At 39.1% G+C, this 17,536-nt stretch overlaps 1 protein-coding gene across 1 annotated transcript in view; it reads right to left on the bottom strand.

Moving 5' to 3' along the window:
• Positions 1–1,328: 1,328 nt before the first annotated feature.
• Positions 1,329–17,536, bottom strand: part of LOC124164373 (E3 ubiquitin-protein ligase Hakai) — a 28,517-nt gene continuing 12,309 nt past the window's right edge. Inside the window, exons 4-7 of the mRNA XM_046541680.1 lie at positions 16,281–16,468; positions 11,467–11,655; positions 2,479–2,776; positions 1,329–2,391 (exon numbers count right to left, since the gene is read on the bottom strand). Of these exons, the coding sequence (XP_046397636.1) occupies positions 1,730–2,391; positions 2,479–2,776; positions 11,467–11,655; positions 16,281–16,468 (1,337 nt within the window). The 3' untranslated portion in view covers positions 1,329–1,729. The remainder of the gene's footprint in view (positions 2,392–2,478; positions 2,777–11,466; positions 11,656–16,280; positions 16,469–17,536) is intronic.

Here is a 17,536-nt window from a genome sequence, read left to right on the forward strand (position 1 = left end):
TGAAAACTATCTCTACACATCATTTTTCTGAACCATGGTATGGCACGAGAATTGCTCACCCAATAAGAAAAGATGGTTGGTCTTTTTGTTATACCCATTTCTAGTAAAATTGCAATGAATGCTTTCATTTCAGTTACAGTCACATTCCGCCACTGCCCTACTCTTGATCTTGGCGAAAATTTATCATGGGCAGCAAGGAAATGCTTAGCATACCTGTTAGTTCCCGTTGTAAACAGATTCCATAGTACAGACGTGAAAAACAAATTGAAGTATTCTCTGGGGTGAGCTGCTGGTGATGGCGCATGCATTAAGTGATGATAAAATTAATTAAAACTTGTTGCTTAAAGCAGAGAATGTACACTTTCATAAGAACAAAAAACATACATCATTCAATGTAAATGTAATAAGTTATAGCAAATTAAATAATGGACTACGTAAGAGCTGATATATTGGCCCGCCGCACTTTTCGCCCGAGCAGCAAAAGCCAATATATCGGCCCACCGCACTAAAAGGGTTAATGCCTAGTAATTTTCATACTTAGGTGATTTCTCTGATGAAAGAGGAAAGTAATAGGCTAAAGAATGGTGGTCTTAAAAACACTGTTGAAAGGTAAATAATTTCTCTTGTGTATCCTTGTTGTATGAAATTTTACCAAGGAATAATAAATAAAACAAATTATGTAACCACCAAAAATATTAAAAATACATTATCAATAGTACCTCATTAAGTAGTCCACATTCTAAGGGAATTGCTTTCTTAAAGTGCACATAAATAACGCAATAAAATGTTGATAAGGTATTTGTCTTCAAAGGAAACCGAAAATTGTATTAAGTTACCCTACATATTTACAAAAGAAAATTAAACTTGGTTAAACATCATCACAGTTTCATCAATATGTTAAACGCAATTTACAATGCCATAATGATTTACTCATTGTTTTAAAACATGAATTTTTGCATGAAACAAAATTTTAAAAACTCACTTCCTAAGATACCTGTCCCTATAACTCTGGGAAATGGCTATGCCATTCTATGTGTTTAATATGTGTCAAGTCTAAAAGAAAGGTAAAGAAATATCAGATTATATTATTCCCAACATGCAATGCAAAACTTACTAGTACCAACACCGAAACTAATATTTGAAGGGGTTTTTCAAGGTATAGATGTACTCTAAGAAATTTTCTCAAAAGCTTCAAAGGATGAATAATTTTTATAGCAACGCTTATAAATGAATAAAATTGTTGTGAATGTGTTGAGCTCCATACCATTTAAGAGTACACATACATCAATTCTCATGGATGACCAGAAAGGGAGAACAAAATACAGTTCTATCAATCAAAACAGTTTAATGCATCATCATGTACCAAAAAGGAAATTTAAGACAAAGAAATGTTAATTTACAAAACAACCACAACAGAGTTTTCTACATTGGGTAAATAAAATCAGCAATGCCTAGAGATTTGAGCAGGATGAAAATTTTACATCGTATACCTTTTCACAATAAGGTCAAAACATGATTACATAAGAAAGACAAGTGCGACTCACATCCAATATCTTGGATGCACATAATTGAAACCAATAAAACAAGATTATGTATATCCAGCAACAAAAATTCATAATAATCAAAATAAGTAAAAATAATTGCTGAAAAATAATTTCACGAAACAGTTTATAGGGTTAACAAGAGGGTTACACAACTTTCCTTTCAAAGACAGAACACCAGCATAGCATTATCTGTAAAAAGGTGAGACACCAGAGGAAGGAGCATGTGGAGGTGGGAGGGTGCTAGGCCACTGAGCGGCATACTGACGTGTTGGGTCATACTGTCCACCTCGGTATCCGGCTAGGGATGGAGGGGCATGGGTTGGGGGAGGATTGGGATATGCTCCCGCACCAGTCACTCCAGCACCACCACCATGTGTGACTGGAGGGTAGTAGGAAGGTGCAGGTGGTAGTGGGGGCTGTGCATACTGAGGTCCCTGACCTTGAGTGGCAGGCGGAGCAACATATGTTGGATAAGCTGCAGCATTAGAGGAAACTGGAGTGGCATAAGTTGTCTGAACAACTGAAGGAGGTGGGGTGGCATAGTGAGGAGGTGGACCTGATGCTGCAACTGCAGCTGCGGCTGCTGCAGCGGCAGCAGCTGCAGCCTGATGGTAGGCCGCAGCTGCGGCAGCTGCTGCTGCCACTGAAGAGTCAGAACTATCCTGAATTGGCACAGTAATAAGGTTAGTCCTCATGTGAGATGTGCTGGATGCATTCCCAGTAGAACTGGCACTTCCAGGTACCACAGATGATTGTGATGAAGCATACTGCACCATTGATGGTGGAGGGCGACCAGGAGGAAGACCATATGGGGAAACTGACTGCTGATTTGCATTGGCAGCTGACCCTGGAATGTTGAACATTATGAGTGAGCATTAATTTCCCCACTAGGTTAAACAAATAAAAACTCAGTACTGATTTCTAGGAATATTACCTGTGACGTATCCACTTTCAGCAGATGACATTGACCGAGGATGACGAGAGGAATGAATGTCTGAAACTGTATTATGTCGTCTGTGGTGCTCTCCAAGATGAACCCGAGGGTCATTCGCAGATGCAACAGCAACCTGCTGCTGCTTTAGGCGGGCATGACTAACCTTGGTCTCTTGATCTCCTAACCCATGATTCTTTACATGACCACCAGTGTTTGCCACTGACAGCGAGAATGGAGCAGCAGTGAGGGAGGCCAGGGGTTGAACAGGTGCTTGTATGTGGCGATGATTTATGTGTGCCTAAGAAAGCAAACATAGTTAATATTTAATAGAATGCAATAATTCAGTTTATGTACCAAGCAAGTGCCAATATACACTCTAAGGCTGGACATTAATTGACTCCTTAAATGTGCACTACAACCCCAATAAATACAATTTAGAAGGTAAAACAACACACTGTACACTGATTATCAGGGCTAATGATGGGGAGGGATGGCACGAACAATCGGAAAACACGGATAATCCAAACTTTCACTTAAATGTCTTGTAATGTTCATAACTAATGTAAAACAAATAATATATTATTATTCAAGCAGTTATTCTGTTATTCAACCCTTTCGCGCCGGGCTCCTTCATGGGAAGTTGCTTTTGGCTGTACGAAGGCTTTGAGCATTTCTTTTTCGCCCTGGACGGAGTTGTTTCTCGGCAAGGAATCGTCCAGGTAGTCGCTCCTTCCACTTAATGACCTTTTCTAGCGGGGTGCCACACCCTTTCCTCGGCAACTGGGCAAATATAATCCTTGACCCTTTTCCCGCAGGCAGCCCATCACGGCGTACATTTGCGGTCAGTTTATTGTTACTAGTTCGATTTTAATTTTTTATTATTATTACTATTGCATTAAATGTCAGTTCATCAATGTATACCTTTCATTTTGCAATGCCTATAGAACTTTTAAACGAAGTTCTACGGTTATTTTTAGGGTTTTCAGCAAAAGGGCATTAGATCATAGACCAAAAAATACTTTAAAGGGAATGAAATCTTTCAATGTTCCTAGCATACTTCTAGGTATTTACGATTTATGATATTAACATATTTTATACCAATGATGCCCAAATCCACACTCCTCATTCGCGTCTGCTCTCCGCTAGTTCTCTGAAAACATGGGAATGAAACATTTCGAATTTTTTTAGAAGAAATTTTCCCGAAAAATTCTCATAAAACTACTTGAATCAAACAAATTTGTTGTTTGAAATTGCAAAATTATACTTATAAAGCAATTTCACTTAGATAAATATAAATTCATATTACGCACGAAATAAGAAAAAATACAAAACACTGTTTCTAGAGTCACTATCCTCGTCTTCATTATCACTTCTGGTGAGTATTTCCAGGATCGATTGATCCGTAATTAGCCTGGACATTTTCCCAGTACAGGCATCCCCCGAGTTACGTATGCCTCAACTTACGTAAATCCGTACTTACGTAAGTGATAACCGTACTTCAAGTGATTACGTTAATTTTCGAATGCGAGCGCGTTGAAGTAGATATTCGCTCGTATACTCAATGGCAGAAAAAATTTCGAATAGTTATCGAGTTTTTTACGTGCTAAGCAAAACAAAGTAACCCATTTTTATCATTCCTCGAAGGAATTTTCATTAATTTCTGTAGAAAATCGCTTATAAACCCCAACTCAACAAATAACATGAAAATTAGCAGTTCTAGTGATGGAAGTGGTTGCGCCCACTTCTGTACGATACAGCTTGTCACGCAGCCTACACACCCGAACTCTACTTTCAAATATTTAAAAATTGTATATTTAAGCTTGGACATTTCCATCTGTGGAAATAAAAGAAAACAAAGTACGAGCCGAAATCTTTTTGCGGAAAGGAATTGGTTAGTACCCACGTAAAGGCATTGAAGTTTTTGGCAAAGAACGCTACGAAAAAGTGAAGAAAAACTTGACAGACGATATTAATTGCGTACTTGTTTACATATTTCTGGCGATTGGGTTGCCGTATTGTATTTTGCAAAGATTTTATTATGCTGCATTTTCTCGTTCTCTCATATTGTGTGCCAATATAAATGAATACTGCATCATTGAAAGCTTTTCCCCACTAACTTTGTTGCAAGTTAATGACGGAGTTAGCTGAATAAAAGCTCACTTTTAATTAGCTTCATGCATTGGAAATACCCTTCTATGTTTCCAGTAAAGTAAATATTCAAATGATGAAATTTTCACGTCATTTTATTGACATGTGAGAATACAAAAGTATGTTTGCGTGCGTGAAAGATTACTGTGGCAATGAAACCGCCAGATTCATCAATCTACGTAATATATAAAAGGCAGAGGATATAATGATTATAAGTAAGTAGAGAATACAAAATATAGGCCCTTAGTTTGCAGTATAACATAATGAATCAATTTAAGTATTAAGTAGTGATGGGTCGGTTCGATTCCTCGATTCTTCGATTCCTCGATTCTCGGCAAAGAACCGGAATCGAAAACGAGTACTTGCCAAGGCGAAAAATCGATTCCGATTCCAGTAGTACTTCAAACAACAAAATATACGACCTCGTTTCCAATAGTCATTTGAATTTTCGCGCCATGTAATCGTAATAACAAAACACATATCTTTTTGGGATGTGCGAGTACTCGAAAATTCAAGTCGATCGAGTAGTTGGTACTCGACTCGAGCGTTTCGAGTAGCATTACGAATGTCGAGTCGAGTAGTTAAGGTTACAGAGCTTTCGAGGCTAGTAGGTCCAGCAATTTGCCGACAGGAAGCGCTATCATGAAACTCATGTAATAATGCAGTTTTTAAAGCCGATAAGTCATTCTAATGCCTTGGCTTGGTAGTTTCAGCTTGCCGAATACACTATAGTTGTCGAAGTGGGCGCCGAATACATTTACGCCAGCCGCGGCGGCCGATCGTCTTCCTACTCCGCGCACACTGGTCCGAAATCGGAAAAAGCTGGAATGAAGTCCAAAATGACCTTTTTGGGGATAGAGACTTGAAACTTAGCGAAAATACTCATAAATCATTACCAATTATAGATTAATATGCCATTTTACATAAATACGACCCTTTAGTGCGATACAGTGGCCCAAACATGACCTTTTCAAAACCACGCGCGATCTCGTTTTTTCTCGAGAATCTTTGAATTTATCCATGTGGTTTAGCATTGGTATGAGTTTTATGGAATAAAAAATGCAATATTCCTTTGACCTGGTGCTTTGCCTGTACTTTCAATGACTTTTGAAGATTTTGGCTCTCATCTGTCTGGTTTTACAACGCAAAATGGCCGACCAGTTGTTCACGTGAAATTTCACATAAAGTAGACATTATCTTTCGTTTACGAAAAATATAACTCGGAAAATTTGAACCACAATATAAAGTAGAGATAGAAAAATCGTTGATATAATTTTTAATAAAAATTCCAAAGTCTCCAAAATCTTGCAATTTTGGTGGGAAAGTATTTGCCCAATAACACACATGTGTAGCAAAAGGCAATTTTCTGCAGGCAGTAATACTGTAACATGGAGACATCAAAACCTGCTGGCTGAGCATGTAGAATAATTGGTTCTTCTGCTTGAGAATTTGAAAGGGCCAAATATTACATGATCCATTTACGTAGTATGCAATCTTTATCACAGCTATGAAAATTTATGTACTCAGGGCTCTCCCTTGTAGTTTGGATATATATATATTGTCGACATATTATGAGTGCCAATATTCTAAAGTAATACCTATCATGTAACACCACTTTTCAGGTATGTTCTGTTTTGAAATTTAGCTATTATATTTTAATTACATAGTAATGATATGAAAGATGCTTTTGTCAACTGACTCTTTCACAGAGTAATATTTTTAAAAGTGGTTTTCTTGTTTCCTGGAATTAAGTGATATTTTTCTTGGAGCCTATGGCATCAGAATCGATGGAATCGGTATTGGTAGAATCGGAATCGGAATGTCAGAATCGGAATCGGGATCAGAATCGATAAAATTTTGGAATCGACCCATCACTAGTATTAAGTTTAGTAATGTAGCGTTGAGATACCGTACTTTCCCGAATCCACGCGATCGGTCAACTCGGGGAATAATATTATGCATTTTGATTGGCAATGTTCGAGAGGAACTCTCAGACTATATTAATGTTATTGATTTTTTATCTAATAACGTAAGAATACGCGGAAGAGTTAATGAATATCGCAGTGAATTGAATGAAACTCCACCGAGAATGTACTGCAAACTTCTCCGCTGAGAATTTCACCGCACCGATCGAAATCTCTGGAGCACTAATGCAAATGTTCGACTTACGTAAATTTCGACTTACGCAGAGTCTGCCGGAACGCATCCCTTACGTAACTCGGGGGATGCCTGTACAAGGAAATTCCCGTCCAGCAAATTTGCCTAGTGCTCCACTCGTCCAAGTAACTCTGAACTCGTCGAGAACGTATGCAAAACTAACGAAAGCTCTAAGGAACCATCGAAAGGCACTATAAGATAAGTATCCTGGCTGTATAATTCCAAGAAAAAATGTAATTCCACCGAAACATCATTTGAAAGACAATACTTGCAGGAGTAGGAAAGGGAATGCGTACAGAACATTTACGGTTAAATTTGAATACACGCCAAGAAAATTTTGAAAAGAAAATGAGCTATTCCGAGAAGAATGAGGTTATCATCTTCCACATACACATTTCAGTAGGAGGACACTTGCACCAATATACTCTTGGGTGTGCCAGTTGGAGGGTAATAAGTTTTTCCAAGAAAACGTTAATGCGCTAATGTGTCCCGAAGTAAGCCCGTGAGGTGCACAGGGCAGACCACCTTAATGGATCCTGACCAGAGAACCAAGATATGAAAGTAATTACCTGGGTAGAGCAGTTCTCTTTCCATTCATGGTATGGGCGGCATCGCACAGCAGGGTTTTACAGAAACCATCCCTTGTATAGGTAGCGGAATGCGAACAGAGAGTTAACGGCTATATTTGAATACACGCCAAGAAATTTTTGAAAAGAAAATGAGTTATTCCGAGAAGAGTGAGGTTATTTTAATCCACAAATTTAAGTAGGAGGCTACTTGCACTAATCTACTATTAGATGTGCCAGTTGGAGGGTAATAAGTTTTTCCAAGAAAACATTAATGCGCTAATGTGTCATGAAGTAAGCCTGTGAGGTGTACAGGGCAGACCACCTACATGTAACCTGACCAGAGAACCAAGGTATGAGAGTAATTACCTGGGTAGAGCAGTGCTCTTTCCTGCAATGGTATGGAATGCTTCTCACAACATGTGTCTACGTAAAACATTCCTTATTTTTACATTAAATTTACGAATTTTTACGATATGCATTAATTAGTATTTACAGCGAAATTAATTTATAATACGTTTGTATTCAAAGGTTGATGAGAGGTTATTAAAAATAGTCGCTGTAATTTCGGCTCACGACAAAGAACTGAGAGAATCATATTTTATTACATTACGAGGGCTTTTTTCATTGGAGTTGAATCGGATATTTTATCGAATTTCACCGCAAATGTACACTTAAAATGTGGATAACAGAGTAACGTATATCTTTAGATGTAAATCATTACAATATCGCTCCTATAAATTTGCTAGTAATTTTTAACAATAACAACTAAACATCTAACCTTAGCATCTCCAAAATTTGTTCTAGGTGATGATAAACGTTTAAAATTTGGAACCGATCAGCAAAACATCCAGAATGTAATTCCTGGCATTGATTTTCAAAAAATGCAACATTTACGTTTTTAGTAGAGATGTGCGAATAGTATCCGCGAATACTCGAATACCTCGAATAATAGAAAGTATTCGATATTCGAGATCTCGAATAGTTATGCCAAAGGTACCGTCTCGAATACCTCGAATACTTTGAATTTCGCGTCATACACTGTCGCTCGCACATCGTTGGTAGTTGACTCGGAAAAATGAGAACTCTAGTCGTCTAGTGCATGCAGTGCCGTTTTAGGCAAGCTGACGAAATACATCAAATTCACGGGTTCGAGCGGTGAAAAGAGTTCAACGTGGCGAACCGAAATTGATCGGATGAAAAAAATCCGAAAATCCCAGGTGTCCCCTATCAGGAGAACCTCAGTTCCGTGGGATAGCAACATTGGCGCATTTCCCACGATCCGCTATCCTCATCCATTCAGCGTTCGCCCCACCCCCTCAGACGATTTCCTCTTCCCCGAAAACAAAAAAAAAGGTCCCGGCTCGTGCAGGGATCGTTTTACGAAGACCTCAGCTTTGAAAAGAATATCAAGTTACCGGAAAATAATAGAATCGTGTTTCACCCTTCCCTCTTTCTCCCCACTGACCATTTTCCCGCATCCATCTTTTGATAAAATGAGAGGAGGTGTTTGCCGTGTGTCCTTTGTGGCTAATAATGACAGGCACTTATTTTGAATCTTCCCCAGGAGATGAAACTACCATAGGGAGGAACTCAGTGCCGTGGGATAGTGACATTGGCGCATTTCCCACGATCTGCTATTCCCCTCCATTCAGCATTCGCCTCACCCACTCTTGACGATTTCCTCTTCTCCGAAATCAAACAAAAGATCCCAGCTCGCGCAGGGATTGTATTACAAAACCCTTAGCTTCAAAAAATATCAAGTTACGCGAGAAAAATAAAAACGTGTCTCGCACCCACCCCCTTTTCTCACCCACAGACCTTTTTCTACCTACCTGCTTCGAATTTCCCCCTTTCTCGAGGTCAACTGCTGCATGAGTCATCTACTAACCCGAAAGGTGTCTAAAACTTTCGGCAATTGTTATTACACCTTTATTGGATTGAAATATTAGTAATGTGCGCATAATTTACAAAAGAATAAGACCAAACACGACATATTTCTGACTTTATTTAAGCATTTTGCGCAGGAAAATAAATACCGGGAAGAAGAAATACGACGGAGGCGTAATGCTCAAATAGGGTGGTTTCCTATTATTTTTTATTGCCTAAATCGAAATATTAATACTCCTGAAGTACGTATTTAACGCTTTTAGAGTTTTATAAGACGATATCTATTTTTCGCGATTAAATTAAAAGTGAAAATTTTCAAGCGCGCGAAAACGCGACGGGTAAGTATGAATGCCGGGAAAAACTCCGCGTGACGTCGTTCTGGTTCCCGCTGCCGCAAGTGAGGTGACCTTGGGGCGAGGCTCTGAGCGCTATTACGACGCAGGATGCTACCAGGTAGCCGAGTACCATGCTAGCTGGTAGCGCTTGGCTTAAATAAGGATTATTAATACCTTATCAGACTGTGTGATTATTAAGACATGTTTCCCTGAGCTATGTGCCTCATGCATGCATTGGTAACCTCAGACGATGTAAAACTCCGATCCTCTCGTGTAGAAACTAGGTCCCTGTGATGTCACGTGGAGTGGCATCGCATAGGCGCCAATCTGGCCTTTTTCAAATGAGGTAAAATTGAACATTGCCATTAGTCTAAACCGGTATTTCTAGAACGAAATAATTTGTATATTATGAATACACTAATGGTGGGTAACGAATCACAATCAATACCTTTCGTTTTCTTTAATGAAGGAAACTACCCTATTTATTACATAAAATTAAAATATTCCATTAATCAGCTAAATTCCTGTTTGAATCCTTTAAAGGCAATCACAATTACTCGCCAAAATCTTGGGTTTCCTGCTGCATAGGAGACCTAGTCAAACATTTTCACATTCATCGTTTAGTATTCGAGGTATTCGAAATTCGAGGTATTCGAATATTCGAGCAATGATTTAATAATCGTATTCGATATCGAATTCGAGTAATCTACTATTCGACCCATCCCTAGTTTTTAGTTATTCCACCTTATAAACAAGTAAGTGACCATGAGCACCTTCCTTGAGTGGGTCACTAAGTGCCGGAATGGGCCGAGATAATCCCCACGCGGACAATAGGAAAGGGTCGAACCTCTCGCACCGAGGGACCCTAATGGCGGTTGGGACCCACTTGGCATGCTTGACCGCGAAACCGTGAAAACACGGCCTTTGGCCTTTTGCTTTGAAAAATTCAAGCGGTGAAAACCCAGCCTTCATCCTTTAGCATCGGAAAATTCAGGCCGTGAAATCACGCCCTGCGTAGGGAAAAGGTTAAGAGTGCTTCCCGGACTCATTGAGAGCTTTCTTCGCCAGTTCACTATCTTTTTAGCGGCGATAACATGACCCACTCATTACAGCTCGTAAATTGGCCGTAGCTTAAGTCCTCTTCATACAAACATTCGAATTACCTATGAACTTTCAGAGAATCGAACATTCGAAAAGTTCAAGCGTGTCTGAAATTTCAAATATGGTGTCCTTAGAGCCGGCTAATGCTTCGCATTGTGGCGCAGAGGAACTCGCACTTTGTGTACAGTGTGAACAATGTATCAAATAATCTGCTGCGGAGTCGGGAACAGTTCACCATTACAACTGCTTTTCCTTCCCATGGACAGCAAATTGTTTCAGCTCCTCCAGCAGTGTTGCATGCGCAGCTAGATAAGTTTGTCACAATCATGAATAAACACATGAATGTAATGCATCATTAAATAAGGTGTGTGAATTGAAACCACACCTAATATCCCAGTTGCTAACACTCATCAGCTGCCCACAGTTAGAACAGTTGAGTTTTTAGAGATTACAAAGGCCACCTTAATGGGAGACCTCTAACTAACTAGGGCAACTAGGAGTGAGTAACTACAAACTAGGAGTGTGGAATTCTGCAGAAGCTTCATAGGGTCATGTAAACTATCATTTTACTCATTGTTTATTCGACTACAACAATGAATAATTCAATAGTGTTCAAGTGTAACCTTTAAGCTTCTATGTTCGAAAGAGTGAAGAAGAACGCAACAAAAATCATGAGAACGATAAAACAGTCATCTTCATCTCGTCAAAATGTTGATACCATCAAAATACACAACTAACTATATAGTCTATAATTATTTAAAAACCAAGAGTAGAGCTTTGGCTACACTTACCTGAAGGTCTCTTTGTGATAGGTATGTACGTCGACATCCATTATTTCCATAGCGTGTTCCCCCATATGTGCACATAAACACAGTCCCAAGGCCCGTCTGCTCAACCCGAGACACCTTCTCAGTACATCGAGGGCATACTTTGTCCTCAAGCTTTGCACAGGATAAACAAAAGACATGCTTGCATGGAATCTGGAATATGCAATTTACAATAAATACTTGGATGAATTTCAAGGTTCATAGACTTTTTACCCCATTACATACATATAAAATACTTTGTACATACTCCATCATAAAATACTTTGTATCCAAACGTAGAGCATACATAGATTATGATAAAAAATGAAAAATAACAGAGAATCAATTATTACCATACTTCATCAATCCAAAATCCTCTATGTTAATCTAACATACTAATGCCATCAATAAAAATTCTGATAGTGACATTAGGAGACTTTTCAATAAAGACAATTACATTCCTTACCAGTAGCCAGACAATGAATACAAACGTGAGAGGTTACATTTAGCAATAGTTCTCCCACCATGATCAATGCACTTCATTTGGAGGTATATAAATATAAAAAGTATAATCATGATGAAAAATCATACCTACTGCATACATTTTTCATGCAATTTTTAATGCAGACTCAATAAGAACATTTAAGCTTTTTTTAATTGACCTTTACGGTTTCTACGTACACATAAACTGCCTGACTTAACCAGTAGATTTTTATGAGTACTATCTTTAAAGAATAAAGCTAGTTTTAAAGCAAGATATGAGCAGAAAATACATGAGCTGTGAGAATTTATGAGTGTGCATGAAGATGAAAGAAGCACTGAAGTGAAACAGAATCATTTATGGAATAAAGAAGAAAATTGCTGCATTCTTCTAGAAATAGTAAGCAGGTGGAAGATACATAGATCCTTATATGACAATGGCAGTCGTAAAATTTGTTGAAATGCAGCTAACAGGACTCAATAATTCTCTGATGCCATCAGAAAAACTAACAGTCTGCAATAGTATTTCAGAATTTCAAGCTCATGTTACTTCTAGTTAATGTACAATGAAATTGAGTGAGTTGCTTTTTCATTAAATTTATCATTGATTATGTGTATATGGAATAAAATAAATACCAAAAGAACTGAAAATTCCTATATTAATTCTGAAACACCATGGAGTATGAAGGCAACTCATAATGAAGTAAATTGTTAGTAGTAACACCGGATATCACAAGAGAGGCGAAATATCAAAAGAAACATATCTTTGGAATTTGAAACCTGAGACAAAAACAAAAGCTGAAGCCTCTGCCATGATACCCTTCATGACCAGCACAACAAAATCACCAGACTGCTGACAAAATATGATGTCATATTCAACTGCCACAGGAAATGTGTGTGTGATAATCTATGTAGATACTAAAGATCGTATACCATCCGCTGTCTTTGAAAGAGAATACAGAATTGGATGTAGCTGACGAGAGGTATAGGTATATTCAGAGGTATAAGAACTGTGTGATGCCAGGAGCATTGATGGTGTCAATAAAAACAATTACACCATGGGCAAGTAGGTCATCAGGTGTCAGTTGGGTAGTACTTTGGTGGAGAGAATGAACGTCAGGAGGAAGATAGTAGCAGATGGTAGTCACCATAATGAGCAGAAGTGCAAGAGAAAAGAGTGAGTAAGAGAGTGGGCACAGCACACGATGGATTTATATGGTCTGGATGGACAATTTTCATGAAGGTTCTATGGAACTTCAAAAGGGGAAGGCCACACCCATGCCATCGTATTATTTGTCAAATTCACGTGAATATCTTATGATGCTTACATGACTTCCTCCCTTATTAGAATAAGCATTTGTTTCATTTCCTTGTATGGAGATGTGTGATCCAAAAGGCTAATAGACAAACAACTTGGGGAAGTTATGGTTTTCAGGCTAAGGGGGGCAACTGTTTCATTATTTCGTTTCATCATAGAAAGGGAAGGCTGACTCTCAAGTAGAAAAACAGCTGAGCATTGTGAAGAGCAATCATGCCTTTGGTTGCAGAAATAAATTGTAACCTCCTAATGTTCATTAAAAATGAATCTCTATCAACTAACCATCAAATGTCCCCAATTTGGGGATGAGAAGGCTACACCCTTTTTCCTAACTGTTGGCGGCTGAGCGGTAGAGAGCTAGTAGCCAATCATAAGCACTGCCCCTTCCACCTCATCCATCCCCATCCCTTTTCCCCTCCCCTCCATCCAGCTGACCAGCATTGTCAGTCCGTGGAAATAACTGTATGTAAAGTGGAACAAGCACGATCCACAAAGATTAAGTTTAGCAACACTGCAAGCTGGAGAGGGATGTTCACGAAAGTCACAGGGAGACTGCAGCCTCCTACACTTTCGCCTGCCACTCTTCTGTGATTGGCTAGAATAGTGGGTGGGCCTCGATCGCAGTCAAGGTCATCTGCCATCAGTTGGGAAAAAGGGTATAAGTTGAATGATGAGGACATATTTGACTATCCATCCACCTTGGATAAAATAATATCGTTAAATCTATGAGCAAAAATAATATATCTCATATTGAAATACATATCACATTAAAAACTCCACACAACAAATTTGTTGGGAGAGGAAATAACCATGACTAAGCTGTATGGGGTTTTATTGTATGCATTGGATGTGTTGGTTGCGTACTTATAGGGGCATCCAAGTGTTCCCTGTGCTTCACGATACAAGTAGAGTATATTTCTCAATCTTGCTTCATCATCTTAAAAACCTTTCCCATGGCCATTATTTATTATAAAAATATTCTACCAATTAAGGTCGGTTTCCATGGAGTACTTCAGAAGCATTCTAGGAGCCTGCCCTTCCTTCAAGCACTTCCCTCTTCAATTCACCATAAGGCCTGCTCCCTTTCATTCCATCTAAAAATCCTATTCTCTCCCTTCCTCTCCCTTGATAACCTAACATTCTAACCTCTAACACCATATTCTACTTCCCCTACCTCCTAAGTACTTTCCCCGAGGTTAAGTGAGAGAGGATAAAAAGTGGAAATTTAGGAAGGAGAGAGCGACCTGAGTTGTCGTCGAGCAATTCGCAGCAGCGAGTCCACCGTCAGTGCGGAACCGATAAGCCAAGGCACGAGAACACGGCCAAAGGAAAGAGCGAGCAGAACTCTGCAAAACAGTGGTGTGCTGGGCAATATTCGAGTGCAGATATCAATGTCTCATTGACTCGCCGTTCAACGCCCAAGGTTCCTGCAGGATCCATTCCTCGCTCAACAAAAAGCATCGTAAGAATTCTCGTCACCACATGTTCCGGTGGTTCCCACATTTTCATTTATCATTGACTCCCTACATATTCTTTTGGTTGCAAACTCTCGTAACTTACCTCAGTGTTTTGTTCTCCCTTGGTCATTAAATCCTCAGAAATAGAAGACAAGAGACAATGAACTTTAAAAGAAATTACCTATTTCCGAAATTAGTATTCCGTAAATCACAGGCACTCAATTGAAGTGATGTCATGCACCCTGCCTGCAATCGGGTTTTCCTTTTCAATTATTTTGCATCTAAAGGTGACAGCATGTGTTTTGAAGGGTTAATCATTTTTTTTGTGTATTTGGTGGCACCGTGTTTGTTTTGGAGGGTTCATTAATTTTCCTTTTTTGTTTATTGAAAGAGATGCCGTGCATGTTAAAAAGGGTTATTTTTGCTCTGTCACTGTATTTTTTCATTACATGTGTTGTGAAAAGGACGTATTTCGTTTATCTTGCCAAAGTCGTCGAAACATCCCCCATTCGAATGCTTCTCAGAGTAGTAACGCGGTGCAGCAGAAACTGGGGAACCGAAACTGTGCCCTTATATACAAGAATTGCCATGAGAAAAAATTACCCCGGACCAGGAATCGAACCACGGACCTTTGCCTTTCCGGGCCACTGCACAGACCACTATGCCATCCAGGTTCTTTAATTCTCATGGCAATTATACCGAGGCTCATGGTACTAGGTGATTTGCTAATGTTGTCCTAGTACCATGAGCCTCGGTATGATTGCCATGGGAATTAAAGAACCTGGATGGCATAGTGGTCTGCGCAGTGGCCTGGAAAGCCAAAGGTCTGTGGTTCTATTCCCGGTCCAGGAGAATTTTTTCTCATGGAAATTCTTGTATATTTCACCGCTGTTCACGCGGCAGGGTTTGAAATATTAAACATACCGCTTTGCGCGGCTTTAGCACAGGTTTGAGGCTCTCAACCGGTTGTGGCTTCTTGGAAGTCCTTTCTCCCTCCCATTGCCATCCTTGATGGACCGTGAGGGCCTGGCACCTAGTACCATGAGCCTCGGTATAATTGCCATGGGAATATAAGAACCTGGATGGCATAGTGGTCTGCGCAGAGGCCCGGAAAGCCAAAGGTCCGTGGTTCGATTCCCGGTCCAGGGGAATTCTTGTATATTTCACTGCCGTTCACGCAGCAGGGTTTGAAATATTACACCTGTGCCCTTATTTCATTTACGCGACAAAAGTCTGGTTGTGGAAGGGCATCAATTGCTCTTCGACCGTACGGTGTGATCGTTCGTCACAGCAGAACAGCACCACCTTTATTTAGCGGAACCCTGACTCATCAATCCCGGTTAAATCCCGAGGGGAAGGTAAATTGGCATGAACCTGAAAGGGAGGGGGGTGGATCAGGACCACTACAATACGAACTTCGTAATTACGAACCTCCGCTTTTTCGGTGCCGTGAACTTAATAATAACGAGTCTACTGTACCTATAAATCACCACAATGCCAACTTAAATAAAAATTACGCTCATGGGTTTTGATGGAATACTTACCATTCTCCCATATATCAGGATTGGTTTCATACATTTGTCACAGCAATGTATCATGGGATTTAAAACTTTTTCACCAATTAAATTAACACAATGATCCCAACGTAGGCGCAGCATTGGTTCAGGAGGACCTCGATCTATTGTTGTAAAAGTGGGTGCTTCCAGTTGAGAAATATCAGCTTCAAGGTCAACTAGAAATGATAAAAAAATTGCTAAATTATATTTTTTAAATGACAAAATACTAATATGCTACTGAGGTAAAATTGTTGACCAACATGCAGTGTGTCGAAAATTCTTGCACAAACAACCACTGGGCTCTTTGAAGATATTTGTTGGTAATATCATTATTACTTTCATTTTCTTATGAAAAGAAAGTGAATTTCTTCGCTAATGTGAAATTGGTGAATACTTTCTTTAACTAAAATGGCATCAAAATAAATGCACATGGATGCAATAGTCAACATGTTTATTTGTTTCATAAGTGGTTAGAAGGAACTCTGCAAGCATCGGGGATGTAACAATTATTTTCTGGACCTAAAATGTTTTAGATTAGACTAGAAGAGGATCCTCAGCCAAATACATGTTGAAGTTGTGAGCTAAAATAATCCTGCGTATTTTAGTGCATTGTTTTTGCATAAAAATGCAAAGCTGAAAAGGTTTAAAATAAGCATATGGATCAGAAGACTGGCTCATTTGAGTTCCAAAAATATAAGTATTAGGGATGGATGGATCCAGGATTTTTTGGACTCGGATCCTGATCAGATCCTTGATTTCCGGAGCCAATAAAACAAAGTTATTATTCAAGTTTCTTCTGGGTACATACAATCAAATGAATGCATTTTTGATTTACAAACACATTTAATATTTTTTCTGATTAAAAATCATTTTTATAAGCTTTCAAATTAATTTTTTAAAAAGATAAAATCTTTAAACGCTCAGGATCTAAACTGTCACGCTTGTATTTGGAAATGAAAATAAGTTTCTATCTTCGGATAAACCATTGATTGAATTATTATATTCCTCACATAAGTTTCCCCTGAATTATGTCACTTTCTCATGGCATACTGACTTGTGTTTCTCCCGCAAATGCTTCAGTTGCGGTGAGGTGCATTTTGCACTTCTTCGCAATAGTTTCACGTCACAGTGCATGCACATGGTCCTCTTTGTGCCGATAAAAATGTTTCTACACATCGAAAGACATTTTATCAATATATCATTGAATTAAATTGCAACTGCAAAATCTGCAATGCAATGAACAA

This window comes from Ischnura elegans, chromosome 1 (assembly GCF_921293095.1).
Source record: "Ischnura elegans chromosome 1, ioIscEleg1.1, whole genome shotgun sequence".
Classification (NCBI taxonomy): domain Eukaryota; kingdom Metazoa; phylum Arthropoda; class Insecta; order Odonata; family Coenagrionidae; genus Ischnura; species Ischnura elegans.